The sequence below is a fragment of the Phasianus colchicus genome, chromosome 18 (genome assembly GCF_987193195.1).
Source record: "Phasianus colchicus chromosome 18, bPhaCol1.hap1.1, whole genome shotgun sequence".
Lineage (NCBI taxonomy): Eukaryota > Metazoa > Chordata > Aves > Galliformes > Phasianidae > Phasianus > Phasianus colchicus.
In genome coordinates, this window is record NC_143453.1 from 4,594,482 (window position 1) to 4,607,272 (window position 12,791).

General features: G+C 40.6%; 1 protein-coding gene across 1 annotated transcript; it reads left to right on the forward strand.

The window, feature by feature from the left end:
- Positions 1 to 8,320, forward strand: YWHAH (tyrosine 3-monooxygenase/tryptophan 5-monooxygenase activation protein eta). The gene is made up of 2 exons (XM_031592295.2): positions 1 to 442; positions 6,869 to 8,320. Exons 1-2 carry the CDS (start codon positions 356 to 358, stop codon positions 7,523 to 7,525), a joined length of 744 nt encoding a protein of 247 aa, XP_031448155.1. The 5' UTR covers positions 1 to 355; the 3' UTR covers positions 7,526 to 8,320.
- The last annotated feature ends 4,471 nt before the right edge of the window (positions 8,321 to 12,791 follow it).

Consider the following 12,791-nt stretch of genomic DNA (forward strand, 5'->3'; position numbering starts at 1 on the left):
CAGTCCCCTCGGCTCCGCCCCCTCGTTGCCTTCCTAGCGCGCAGGCGCAGGCGGCGGCAGCAGCGCGAGGCTCCGAGCCGGGCGGAGAGGCGCGAGCTGCACGCGGCGCCGAGGGGAAGCGGCGAGCGCGCGGCTGCAGCCCGTGAGCGCGAGGCGCCGACCGTCACCCGGCGCGTGAGGCGCGGCGAGCCTAACGGTCGCCCGGCGAGCGGGCGGGAGGCGGCGGCTGCGCTGCGCTCTCCACACGCGCTCGTACCCTCGCACCGCCCGCGCGTCCCGAGGCGCGGACCCCCGCCCCTCTCCTCACCGTCTGAGGGGCTCAGCGCCCGGCCCGGCAGCCACCACGGAAGCGGCCATGGGGGACCGAGAGCAGCTGCTGCAGCGAGCCCGCCTGGCCGAGCAGGCGGAGAGATACGACGACATGGCCTCGGCCATGAAGTCGGTGAGTGGGGCGGGCGGCGTGGCGGGGGAGGGGGGTGAGGAAGGACGTCCGGCCCGGCGCGGGGTGGGTCCGGGCAGGATGCGGCCGCCGCGTCCCGCCCGTGGCGGTGAGGAAGGGAGGGGGTGGGCGGGAGCGGGGCCGTCGGGCACTGGATGCTCCCGCCCTGCGCAGCGCGGAGCCGGGCGGCGGCCCGAGCCCCCAGCCCCCGTCCCTCCGGAGCTGCTTTTCTCCCTCCCTCGTTTCTCTCTCCCCCTCGTAACGACGCCCGCGCCTCCCGCTCCGTCCCTGCCCGGGGGTGTGGCCGTCCCTGCGCCGCCAATCGGGCGCGGTGCGCTGCGGCCGTTTGAACGCCGCCCGCCTCAGGGCGGAGGGAGCGCGCTGAGCCGCCCCGCCACCCCGCGCCTGGGGCTGAGAGCGGGCGGTGCGACCCATCCGGGGCTGAAGGGGCGCGGGGCGGGGTGGGGGTGGGGGGACTGAGCAGCGCGCGGCAGGAGGAGCCCCTTCCTTTTCTAGAGGGTTCTGCCGTAGAGGCTCCGAATAGGGGCCTCCCACGGGCGTGCGCGCTGCGATTCGAAGATGGAACTGTGATCGCATCCGGGTATAGAAGCTGCTTGCTGCACGCAGAATCTGTTTCCTAAGCTTTAACGTTGCCTTCTTGCCTCTTTTTGTAGGGTAACGTTCTCAGTGCGTTCCTTATACAGTTGAATACTGACATGTGTTTTACGCTAAGCTACAGCTGCGATGAAAACGAGTTGTACTGACCTGTTTGTACTGGTACATAATAAAACTGGAGAATGACCAAACCTCATGTCGAGTGTCTCTTTTTAAAAAAAAACAAAACGTATCTGAATTCTGAAGCCCATATTAATGCTGGTAAATGTTTAGCAAAGGCCATTACGGTATTTGCTGTATCTAATTGCAACTGATTTAGTCTTGTTGATCTCTTTTTTTTGTGAACACCAAAAGGCCCCAAGAGAACCTTGGTTTCTCTTGAGAAATAGTGCTGCATAAAGACATGAGAAGATTGGGTTGAAAGAGCAGCTGCAAATCGAGTTCACATCATGAATTGATTCTTGCAGAAAGCCTCCTTCAGGGACTGTGTGATGTATGTTACATCTTTTAAATGAGGGCAGGAATCAGACATTTATTTTATCTTGCTTTTTCATGTCTAACTAACTGCTTACTGTGACATAACAAACACTAGCATCAATCTAGTTTTAAAGCACAAATACTTCTGAGTATCTCAGTATTAAATGCAGTTGATGTAAGCTGTCTTTCAGTGATATTATTAAAATTCCTGATACCTATGGTGAAGTAGTAACAGCTTCATTCACCTGAAGAACACTTTTCACCACTATTTCTGAAGGATGCAACCAGGAAATCACTAAAATTCACTGCTGCTCTGGAAGACACCATTTCTAGCTGTACCTGGTAGCTTTTTTTCCCCCCAGCCATTGCTGATCTGCAGGATATATATGGCTCCCTGAACATGTGAAGCAAAAAGAACATGGTTGCTCTGTGTCAGGAGATACGTAAAGAGAAGTAACTAGTGTGTATGTCCTGTTGGCATCTTAAACTGAACTACTGCTCAGTTTTCATTCATTGAGTTTCGGTATTCTGTAATTTTGCTCTACAAGAAGCTGTATAATGATGAGCTTCTGTAATTTGGAGCTTGCTAACACTGTAGATGAGCTGTCTTTAGCATGTATGAAATGTTATAAGTACTGAAATATAAAAAATTAAGCTGAATTTAAAGGGCAACAGTTGCCTCCTATTAGGCTGTCCATGTAAAATTTTGTCTTAAGGTATGAGTTGATTTTATAGGTGTGAGGTGAAGCACATTGTGCACTCAGATATTAGACTTCCTTCAGCAGGAAGCCAGTGTTGTAAATCGGATATCTAGTCTCATTGCAGGATATTTTGATTTGAAAGGATTCTTAAAAATATTCACATAGCGTATTTGATTCTTTTTTAATGGTGCTGTGTGAACATGCTGTATTTCCTGTGTAATGGAAATGCAAACAGTTAATTTCAGCTCCAGGTATTTGCCAGCGTGTTTCTACAGCACACAATATTGTCAGCAGCCTGGCAGTTGCTCTTAAAGCATGAAGTGACAAAGATTAGTATAGCAAAAGCATATTTGGACAATATTTGGGGCTTCCAGTGAAGAAAAAACATGATGAGACTCTTATCAGCTGTTGCTATAAAGGTAGAGGAACACTCATTGTCAGTCCTGTCTGTTCAGTCTTCTATAGAAAAGCCAGATGATACAGCTGTTGTACCTTAAATAAGGAACCTACTGTTAAAGAATACAATTTTTGTTGCTGTTTGTTCTTAGAATTTTGCTGTTTCTGCTTGTATCTGTACTTAAAATAGAAGTATACTTCTATTAGTAGCTATTTATCTATGCAATTAAGTTGCTCTTATAAGTCAATGGGTTTAGTCAATATTATTTTCATATGAAGTACATGCATATGTAAAAGTGCCTCTGCCAAATTCCATCCTTCCAAGGACAGTAGCAATCTCACTGCATTGAGTGCCACTTTAAATTTCCAACTGTTTGAAGTAATCCTACATGGTAGGTAAAAATTGACTTCCGAACGCACTGGGGAAAAACATGCTGTTATTCTAAGAGTTTAAAGTGCTCATTTGTTGGAATAAATATTGTTCCAACAAATTATTGAGCAGATTGGGAACGTGAATGCTTTTGGTATTAGACTGTTCCAGAAATTGACTTTAAACGTTGATTATAAATACTAAATAAGCTGAATAGTTTTGCTTTGTAAACTGAGTGAGTCAGTATTAATTCCAATATATAGTAGCATGTAGTAGTTTTTTAATCAGTGTTGCTTTTCTGGTAAAGGTACGTAGCAGGTATTGAAAGTTGAGATGAATCTCAGTTATGTGAGGTGTGTAATTTTGAAATGAGGCATGTGAAGGACATTTACTTCACCCTAAGAAAATTGAGTCTTGGTATATTCTAAAGCTTTAATGTGAACAATGTCCTTCCCTGCTGTGAGATGATCTCCACTGTGGTTTTGTAACCACAGTAAATTTATCTGTAACAAAAAAAACCCAACCTGAAGCCACACAATGCAAGGTACTGCTCTGGCTTAAATGAATTCGTCTGGTTTGTTCAGAAATAATGAACAGTATTCATTATGAACCTTCTCAGGATAGTTTTAATCATTAAATGTGGCTTTCCTGCTCAGGTACAGTCTTTTGGTGCAGCAGCTCATTAAGAACTTACCGAGTTGTGACAACTGTGTTCTTGCTAACAGAACAAGTGCAGTCTCACACGTGCAGTTTACCTGGATCAGACTGATGCCATTAGGTAACCTGACACTGCATTCATCTACTGTCAGTTCCAGAACCATTGGTTTGGTGAGTTTTCATTGTAAAATTAACTTGGCTTGATGTGGCCCATGTAGGATCACACTAATGGAAGTCAGTTCTGCTCTAGGAAGCCCAGTGTTGTGGCCAGGATTCCTTTTATGTACTTCGACTTCTTTCTCACTTAACTATCAGAGAACTTGGGCAAAGAGCTGAGGAGGAGATACCTCTAAGTACTGTAGAACCTAAATTTAGTGGATTTTTAACACTTGTGAACTGCTAGTAGATCATAGAATGTATATTCAGCTGGCATTATCTTGCAGTCCTTAGAAGATGATGCAAACTTTGGTGTCAGAAATATGCTTGCATAAGAAAAGTAGAGTTACGCATCAGAAAGTTAATAGTCATACTACAAACTTTTTTCTCTTAAGTGCTCTTGTTTTTCCTGATAGCCACTATAAAAAAAACTAGGTCAAAAAAGTAGAAGTGCATTTCTTAAGGAATCATCAACTCCAGATAACACTATAGGTAGAGTGGAAAACAAGAAACGTTTCCTTTAGCATTTCAAGTTTTCTTTTCTACATCATCCCAACACAAAGAGAAACATGTCTGTTTTTATGTAATTTGCTGATGTATCTGAAATTGATAAAGCTGCTGATAAGCATTGCTTTCCTTTCATTCTAGCTTCTGGTAATATAGCTGTTTGTGTTAAGGCTGTAGGTGTGATTTTTATGTATGTCTGCACAAAGGATCTGCATTCTTTTAGCTAGGATGGAGGCTAGTTTGCCATTTCTCCTCCAGAAATCACCTTTGAGATGAGATAGAAAGGGTTCAACATTAATGAAATAAAAATGGGGAGGTGGCGTGAAAATGACACTGACATCCTGAAGGTTGTTGAAAGATGACACTGGAAAGAAGAGTTCCACTGCAAGCATTGGAAACTTCTGCCATGGAAAGAATCACTAGTGGGAAACAACTCTTGTAATGCTGGGTTCTGCACTCCTGCTTGGTGCTGCTCACGTGAAAAATAGTTCTTGGTTTTTACATTAAGTTAACAGCATCTGCCAAGGGGTATGAATACCACTTGTGAGTGTAATGGTTCTGATACTTCAACTGTACTGTATCTGAAAAGTAATTCACTTTAATTTCAGTTATGGAGAAGGAAAGAAAGGTGGAAAGGCATTTGAGGGGTCGATCTTTTGCAAATACTGTATCCTATGCACGCGCAGTTTATGAATCAGCATTTTCAGGGTGGATGTTGTGATACATTTTCTGCAATTGAAAATGAGTAATGTCTGAAGAGAGAAAATAGGCTAGGAAAAAATCTAGAATGCTCTTTCGAGGTTAATGATACTGCTGTAGGGTTATACTTTGTCCTGAGACAAATAGGATGAAATTTTGAAAACCGATAATTTCCATCTCCATACGTAAATACGCGAGCTGTAGCATAGTAAATGAGTAGGTTTACATCATGTTTTTTTGATGGTTCTTATGGCATTTGTTAGATGCTGCAGAGTATTATTTAGATGTCCACCAGTGGAATGACCAAGTAATTATTAATCTCTGGTGGTTTTGATTTTTTTTTTAATATTATTTTTGTAAAAGCAAACACTATCCTAACAGACTGGGGGAAGAGAAAGGCCTTAGCTAAGCCTTCACATCCTGAGGGAATTGATGTCTTTACTAGAGATGATGATAGAAGTGGGTCTGAGTAGAGACTGTGTCTGGGAAAATGGGGCGTGGAAGCTGTGAAGAAGCTTGTGACAATTACATAGAGTTGATTCCTGTGCATTTACTATCTGTAGGTTGTTTGTCATTGTATCAGGGTGGGCACAGCGGTGTCTTTGGGAGTTCAGCTCCCAGAGCTGTGGGAAAAAGGCATTTTGGAGGTAACTCAATTTGAAGTAATCTCCCTTTCTGAGAAAGTTAATTTTTATAATTATTTTTCAGGCTTGGCAGGATCCATGTTTGCTGGAGAGTACACTGCTTACACCAGTGGTCTCAAAAGAGTGTAAATATTTGTGACAGTTACTTGTAGCTTGCAAATTTGGCTGCAGACACTGTGTGTCATGGAAATATGCACTTTTTTGGGAAGTAGTTAATTTTAGCAGTGCATGAGCAATGGTAGTTTTATCTTCAATTGGAAGTGCGTATCCTTACAATTCTATGACTTCCAATGCAACTAATCAAGTATGCATGAAGTAGTGGGGCTGTGATTTTCAATTTAATTCCTATTAACTTAATTTCATATTTGTAAACTTGCAAAATTTGAACAAATCTGAGTGACTGTAAGTCTGAAAGGTCTTTTTTTCTAAGCAGCACAAAGTGAAATAGGGCTAGATGTAGTCTTGGATGTTCTACCCTTCCCTTACTGCAGCTTTAGTAGTAAGAACTTAGGTTTTTTCCCTAAATAAAAACAAAACAAAACAAAAACAAAGAAAATAACCCTCATTTGTTCCACCTATGCAATTTCGTTTATATCCTATCCTTCAAACTTGCCTGCAGCCACCAGTCAACAGAAATCAAGCTAACTTCTGTATTACTCCGTGTAATTGCTCACTCAGTGAATGAAAGACAGTATGAAGCACTAATTCCATTTGTACTATGCAGAGTATAATCCTAATGACTGCAGCTCTTCCATCTCTGCTGTTGAATGAAAAAAAAAAAAAGCAACAAAGGAAAGAAATACAAGAACTGCAGCAGTTTCCAGTGTCTGTGCTGTGTTCCAGACTCATAAAACTGATATTCTAGGTACATTTAAATTCATTGTTAAGTTTGTAGTCTGCATAATTATAGCTAAGACTTGTAGGAGTTAAATCCTCCAAACGCTTCTTTGTTACACCAGCCTGACTCACTCTTTTTTGGTGAATGTGCTTTGTAATGGGTTTTAAATACCAGCTCTATTACAGCAGAGCTGGGGGGAGTTCCATTCTTTTGTGTCTTGACTGCAGAAACAGCTTTCAAGTTTAAATGTTACAAACTGTTTTCTGGCTGGAAGGAATTTTGAATTTTGGATTTCATGATGGAGGTGCTGAAGGAAACTTGTTATTTCTGAAGATAAACCCTTTGAATTTGATCTTTGTGTTTTTTCAGGTAACTGAGCTGAATGAGCCTCTCTCAAATGAGGACAGAAACCTGCTGTCTGTAGCTTACAAGAACGTAGTTGGAGCTAGACGATCCTCCTGGCGTGTCATCAGCAGCATAGAGCAGAAGACTATGGCTGATGGGAATGAGAAGAAGCTGGAGAAGGTTAAAGCCTATAGGGAGAAGATAGAAAAGGAACTTGAGACAGTCTGCAATGATGTTTTGGCTCTCCTCGATAAGTACTTGATCAAGAACTGCAATGACTTCCAGTATGAGAGCAAGGTTTTTTATCTGAAAATGAAAGGAGATTATTACCGCTATTTGGCAGAAGTTGCTGCTGGAGAGAAGAAGAACAGTGTTGTGGAAGCCTCAGAAGCTGCCTATAAAGAGGCCTTTGAAATCAGCAAAGAGCACATGCAGCCTACTCACCCAATTAGGCTTGGGCTGGCACTCAACTTCTCGGTGTTCTACTATGAAATCCAGAATGCTCCTGAGCAAGCCTGCCTTTTAGCCAAACAAGCCTTTGATGATGCCATAGCAGAGCTGGACACACTAAATGAGGATTCCTACAAGGACTCCACTCTCATCATGCAGTTACTTCGAGATAACCTCACTCTGTGGACGAGTGACCAGCAAGATGAAGAAGCAGGAGAAGGCAATAATTAAAAAGCTTTCCTCTGATCTGTCTTTCATCCACTTCACAATCCCCGTCATCACCAATATTACCTTGCCACAGTCACACTAAATATCTAGTGCTAAGCATATCTGTATTGTACAGCTGTTCAGATTTGCTGTCCACTTTATCAAGAAGCAGTTTGAGATGAGCCTTCATGGGTGTTGATGGATTGATTGGTTTATTGGCCCTAGTAATCTTAGTTGCACTTTAACAGTGCAGAAAGATATATATTAAATGAGGCATTTTTAGTTTGCCTGTTGATTAGAACAGACGAGAGAGAATAATGGAAAACGATTGAAGATGATTAGATTCCAGTTTAAATTTTTGCCATTTGAAATGAGCTGACTGTTCTGTTAAGCAGTACATTTTGTGCATGCAAAGTAAACTAGCCACCTCAATTTTTTTTCAGTCAATGCAAACAGTTAAGCTGATGTGAAATGACAACCCTGTTCATCAGTTTACAATAAACTGTTTGAAATGTGAAGTTTTGGTAGCAAATTTTTTTTTGCCTCTTAACTTATGTGCACAGTTTATTTTAATGCAGTGCATCTACCTAAGAGTTTTGATACTTGTAACCTTTTGCAGTTGTTTTGAAGAATCATGAATTTATTTTTTGTAAACTCTTTGGCTGTTTAGTTGTCTGTGTATTCTGACAACACTATGTCAATATTAGCCCATGTTAAGATGGATGACCGAGATGCCAGACTTCTAAATTAAATGTTTTGGAATTAAATAAAATAAAATGCTGCTTCGGGGAATATTATCTCTACATAAGCTGTCCTGTCTTTTGTTTGGAGTAAAGACTGAGTTACTTAGTTTATCACTGCTAAGTTAAAACATTTCATAAATGAGAAGGCGTCTGTATGCTAACAACAAATGAGCAAATAACAGTATGCTAAAAAGAAGAAAGAAGCCCACAGCATCTAGAATGGTACTTCTTACCTGAGGTAAAATGGAGTTTCCTAAGGTATGTGTTAGTTGATGTACTTGGTAGAGCAGCTGTAAAGCAGTTCTGCTCAGAAGCTAAAAAGTATAGAATATTACTTGTTTACACCAGTGTAGAGACTTGTATTATTTTCTTCTGTCTGCAGTAACTTCTGAAGTGTTTTTTTTTTTTTCAGAAGTGCTAACCACCAAATTGTATTTATACATTAGAATTCCAGTAGTGTTATTTTACCTAATTCTAGCAGAAGCAGTATTTAATCTTAGTGAATGCCTCTCTGTTCTAACGAACTTAAATCTAGTCCCCAGACTTACATTTTGCTTCTTTCTCCCCAACAGTTAGAATATATTTATTGGTTCCATCCATACTTCTGTACTGATGTATTACAGAAGCAGGAAAAGTTAGCTGTTGTTGTGTAATGTGTGGCTGTATCCAGACTGCTACTGGCACCTGGGCTAGCTCAAAAATCATGTAAGTTCTCAACTTATCTAAATCCATTTTTCTATGACTTAATAAATACTAGTGGTCTAAATGCCCACAGCAAGAACTTCTCATGCTTTTTAGAAACAGTGAGCTGCTTTCTTTTAAATATCTGGAGAATTAAATTTTTTAAGGATAGATTTGTTCATATGTTTTCTAGTCTCCTAGGGAATTCTAGATATATTAGTTACGTTTGTGATAATCAGAAGGCTTGTACAACATCTGAAAAAGATGTAAGTTAATCTTGATGTGCTGTTGTATGATCTGGACATGCTCGATTCCCTACTAAACTAACATAACTCCCACCTTGAGTTATGTCCTTAATACCAATTACTGCTGTGTGCCCATAGCCTACTCTGGAAGTTATTTTTTCCTGTATGCTCTTTGCTCAAATAGTACAAATGTTTGGCTTCCCTCCGGCCCTAATTACTTATTAGAGCCTTCTAGCCTGGCAAATAATACTCTTTTTGGACTTTACCTGTCTCAAGTATGGTGCTTCTACATTTGTTCTTCCTTTCTTTCCTCTCAAATATACGTACCTGCCAAATGGAACCGAAACTTTGACAATAAAACTGCCTTTTTATATTGAAACACTGTAGCTAGTTAATCACTGTTGGTAATTGCTAAATTTTTTTTTCATGTTTTTGTAGGTACTGATTTATATATGTGTATATATATACATACATACGTATATATCTATACGTATGTACATGTAAGTATATATAGTTAATTAAGGGCTAAGGAGTCTTTTCTCATTCTAATTATTGCCTTACACAGCTCCTTTGTCAGTGGGTCTCTGACTTCTGCAGGCTAACCTGTTGAAGATTAACTACTGAACTTATGCCTAAGGTCCTAAATGGAAATGAAAAGCATTCTGTGAAATTTTACGATTTCTGGGTGTATTTTCCTTAATTGCCATTAATCTGGATAAATCTTTACTGACTATCATGAAGTATAAAGATCTGTTTTGAAATAGTTTAATTTGCTTGAAGGGTGGATTCCCTTCTCCCGAGCAGTGTAAATTTCAACAAATTCATCAGTTATAACCATAAATGCAAGCAGATGAGAAGGTGGTTGGAAGATATTAGGAAGATGTGTGTAAAACTGAAGTTATAATTAATTTCTTGATGAACACTGTATTCTTACAGTGTTTTATGTAGTTGGCTGGAAACCATCTAGGTTTTCTACTAGGTGTCAAGATCTAATAGTGTAAGTAAACATGGCTGGAAAGAAGAAACTGCCTTCTAAGAATTTCTTGCTCTAGAATCTTTAGAGGAACTCTCCAGAAGTACTAGGAATAGCAAGAGCTTCCTTATCACAAGATGACCTGAAGTTTGGTAGTGAACTGACAAGTGCAGGTAACTTACTGCCAAGTGGTCCCAACAAGGTAGAATTAAGTGACCAGGACATTATCCCAAGTTGGTCTTGAATTAGAATATCTTCATCTGAAATATGAAAGTTAAAGTTCAGTAATGAGGAGCAGCTGGTAGGTTGTATTCCTCTAAATAAATGGCATGCAGTTATGCTGGGCCATGTGTGGGCTTGTAACATAATTGAAGCTACCCTCTCAGTGTATCTGGAGGAGATCTCAATAATGATGATGCTCTTTTGAGGAGGATGAGCTTCAAGGCAGGTAAGTGAAATTATGTGGGTGTATTAAGGTGAATCCACAGGCACAATATCACGGTCCCAGAAGGAAGAAAACCAATGTATGTTATCTATTCTCTGTCAGCATGAGACCCACCTGAAGTCCCTTGGCAAATGTGTCGCAGGAATGCTCAGCCAATCACCTTGTTGGTTGAGATGTCCTATCTTTTTTTTCTCATATTTCATTGCATTTTGATAATTTTAAATTACACAGAGAATTGGATCAGCACACTTAGTAGCCTTTGGCCTTAAATCTGTTAGGCAATTTATAAGATAACCAATCTGTTTTAGACAATATAGCCATCCCTGTAGTATCCTCAAAAAGAGAGAGAAAAAAAATTCTTTTTGCTTTTAGCAAAGCTTGTTCCAGAGCTGAAATGAGCAGCTTTTAGAATCTATACCTGCACTTCAAGTAATTATATTCCATACCACGTGCCAGCTTAGTGTCTCATTGAAATTTATCTTTGCATGTCCTTAAACAAGGGCAAAGGTGTTTCAAAATACATATGTTGTGTGAATTCTGTCTGGAAAGTGAGTGGATGCATTCCTGACGGAGAGAAGCACTTTATTAAGTATAAAATAATTGGACAATGTACATATAATTACTAAAAATTGTCAAGGATCGACATGTATGATTACATAATTGAAGTGCAATTACATAATTATTTTAAATAAAATACTCTCTGTTACTTACATATTAAGTAATAGTACTAAAAAGTAGAAAATAAATGTATATTTATTTATCTTATAGTTCCTGGAGTCCTTCATCACCTTTTTTCTCATTTGCCAGAAACGCTGTTCTCCAGGGTAGTGCTTAGATTGTCAGTATACACAAATTCTGGTTGGCTTTGGTTATAGCACCTGGTAACCCCGAGCTCCAGTGACTGTGTGCAGAAATTAGTGGTAGATTTCGGTTTTGAGGTTAACATGCGTAGTAGCCTTGAGAACCTGTAATTAGCTGGAATCTCTGTGCTGTCATTTGAGTATTGCAAATCAGTTGGATCTGATCTACCTCAAGCATTACGGTCAGATGAATTGTTCTCATTGCATTGGGTGTTTTTCTGCAAATCCCAGAGTACGTTAGGGCAAAGCACTGTGAACTTTCTGTCAAGTGATTATCAAGAAATCACTTACCTATGATTATGCAGTTAATATGAGCTTTTTTTCTCTCACATTTTCACATCAATTTGATAATCCAATAAATGTGATTGGTTCCACTCTAGAATTTAATTTGTTAGTAGTTAAATCCATCTGTCTTTAAAAAATCATCTAGTTTAACAATACATTTAAGGAGAGAAACAAATCAAATCACATCATCCGTGTGCCTTCCAGCAGTGTGCTTGAAACCAGGTAATACTACGTACATCTATTATATTTGGAGAGCTGTATCTTCAGTAACGATCATTAGTCAGTGTTCTCTCAAACAGAAGCTACTGAAAGAGTAAAGCACAGATTTCTATCTTGAACACACAGTATGGAAGAGGCAGAACTGCAGGGGATTGGCAAGGAAAGCATTTTGCTCATAGGTGTTTCTGGCTGTTGCTGTGACCTTGGGTTCAGGAAAGAACATCTGACTTTTGCAAGGAGCAGAAACTAGTAGATGTGTTAGTAACATAGTAACCAACTGGTTTTTGTGGTGAGTAAATAGAAGAAGGAGAATATTTTCACTGGGGAAAAAAAAAAAAAGAGCAAAAAAAACCTGCTAATTTGTCCCGTGTTTGTTTTTACTGAAAAACCAAATTGTTATGTTTTAAGTACAATCCTAGGTACTTCAGAGAGAAACCTGCATAGGGAAGTCGAGTTAGAGGTGCTGGAACTTTAAAACTTGACCCAGAATGAATTATTTTTGCTGTGTGTTGTGGAGGTCTGTGCCGTGAAGGAACAATCCAGCGCAATTGGGCACCGTCTGTAGCAGCTTCCTGCCCCCATGGCAGAGCTGTCCTGGAGCAGTGATCCCCATTACTGTCCTTGCCATCCAAATCCACAGATGGGAGCAGACAGCCTGAGCCTGTTTTTGGCAGGAGGTGGCACAGCTCTCTCCAAGTGCCCGCTGGCTGGCCGTCATGTTGGGTCACAGCATGTCCTTTAAGGGCAGGAACGAATCCCTTGATTCTCTTGTGTTACCTCAAGCTTTTTAAGGACTGCTATTTGCCTCTTCTGAAACAAGTCCTATTAAGCTTCTCCGG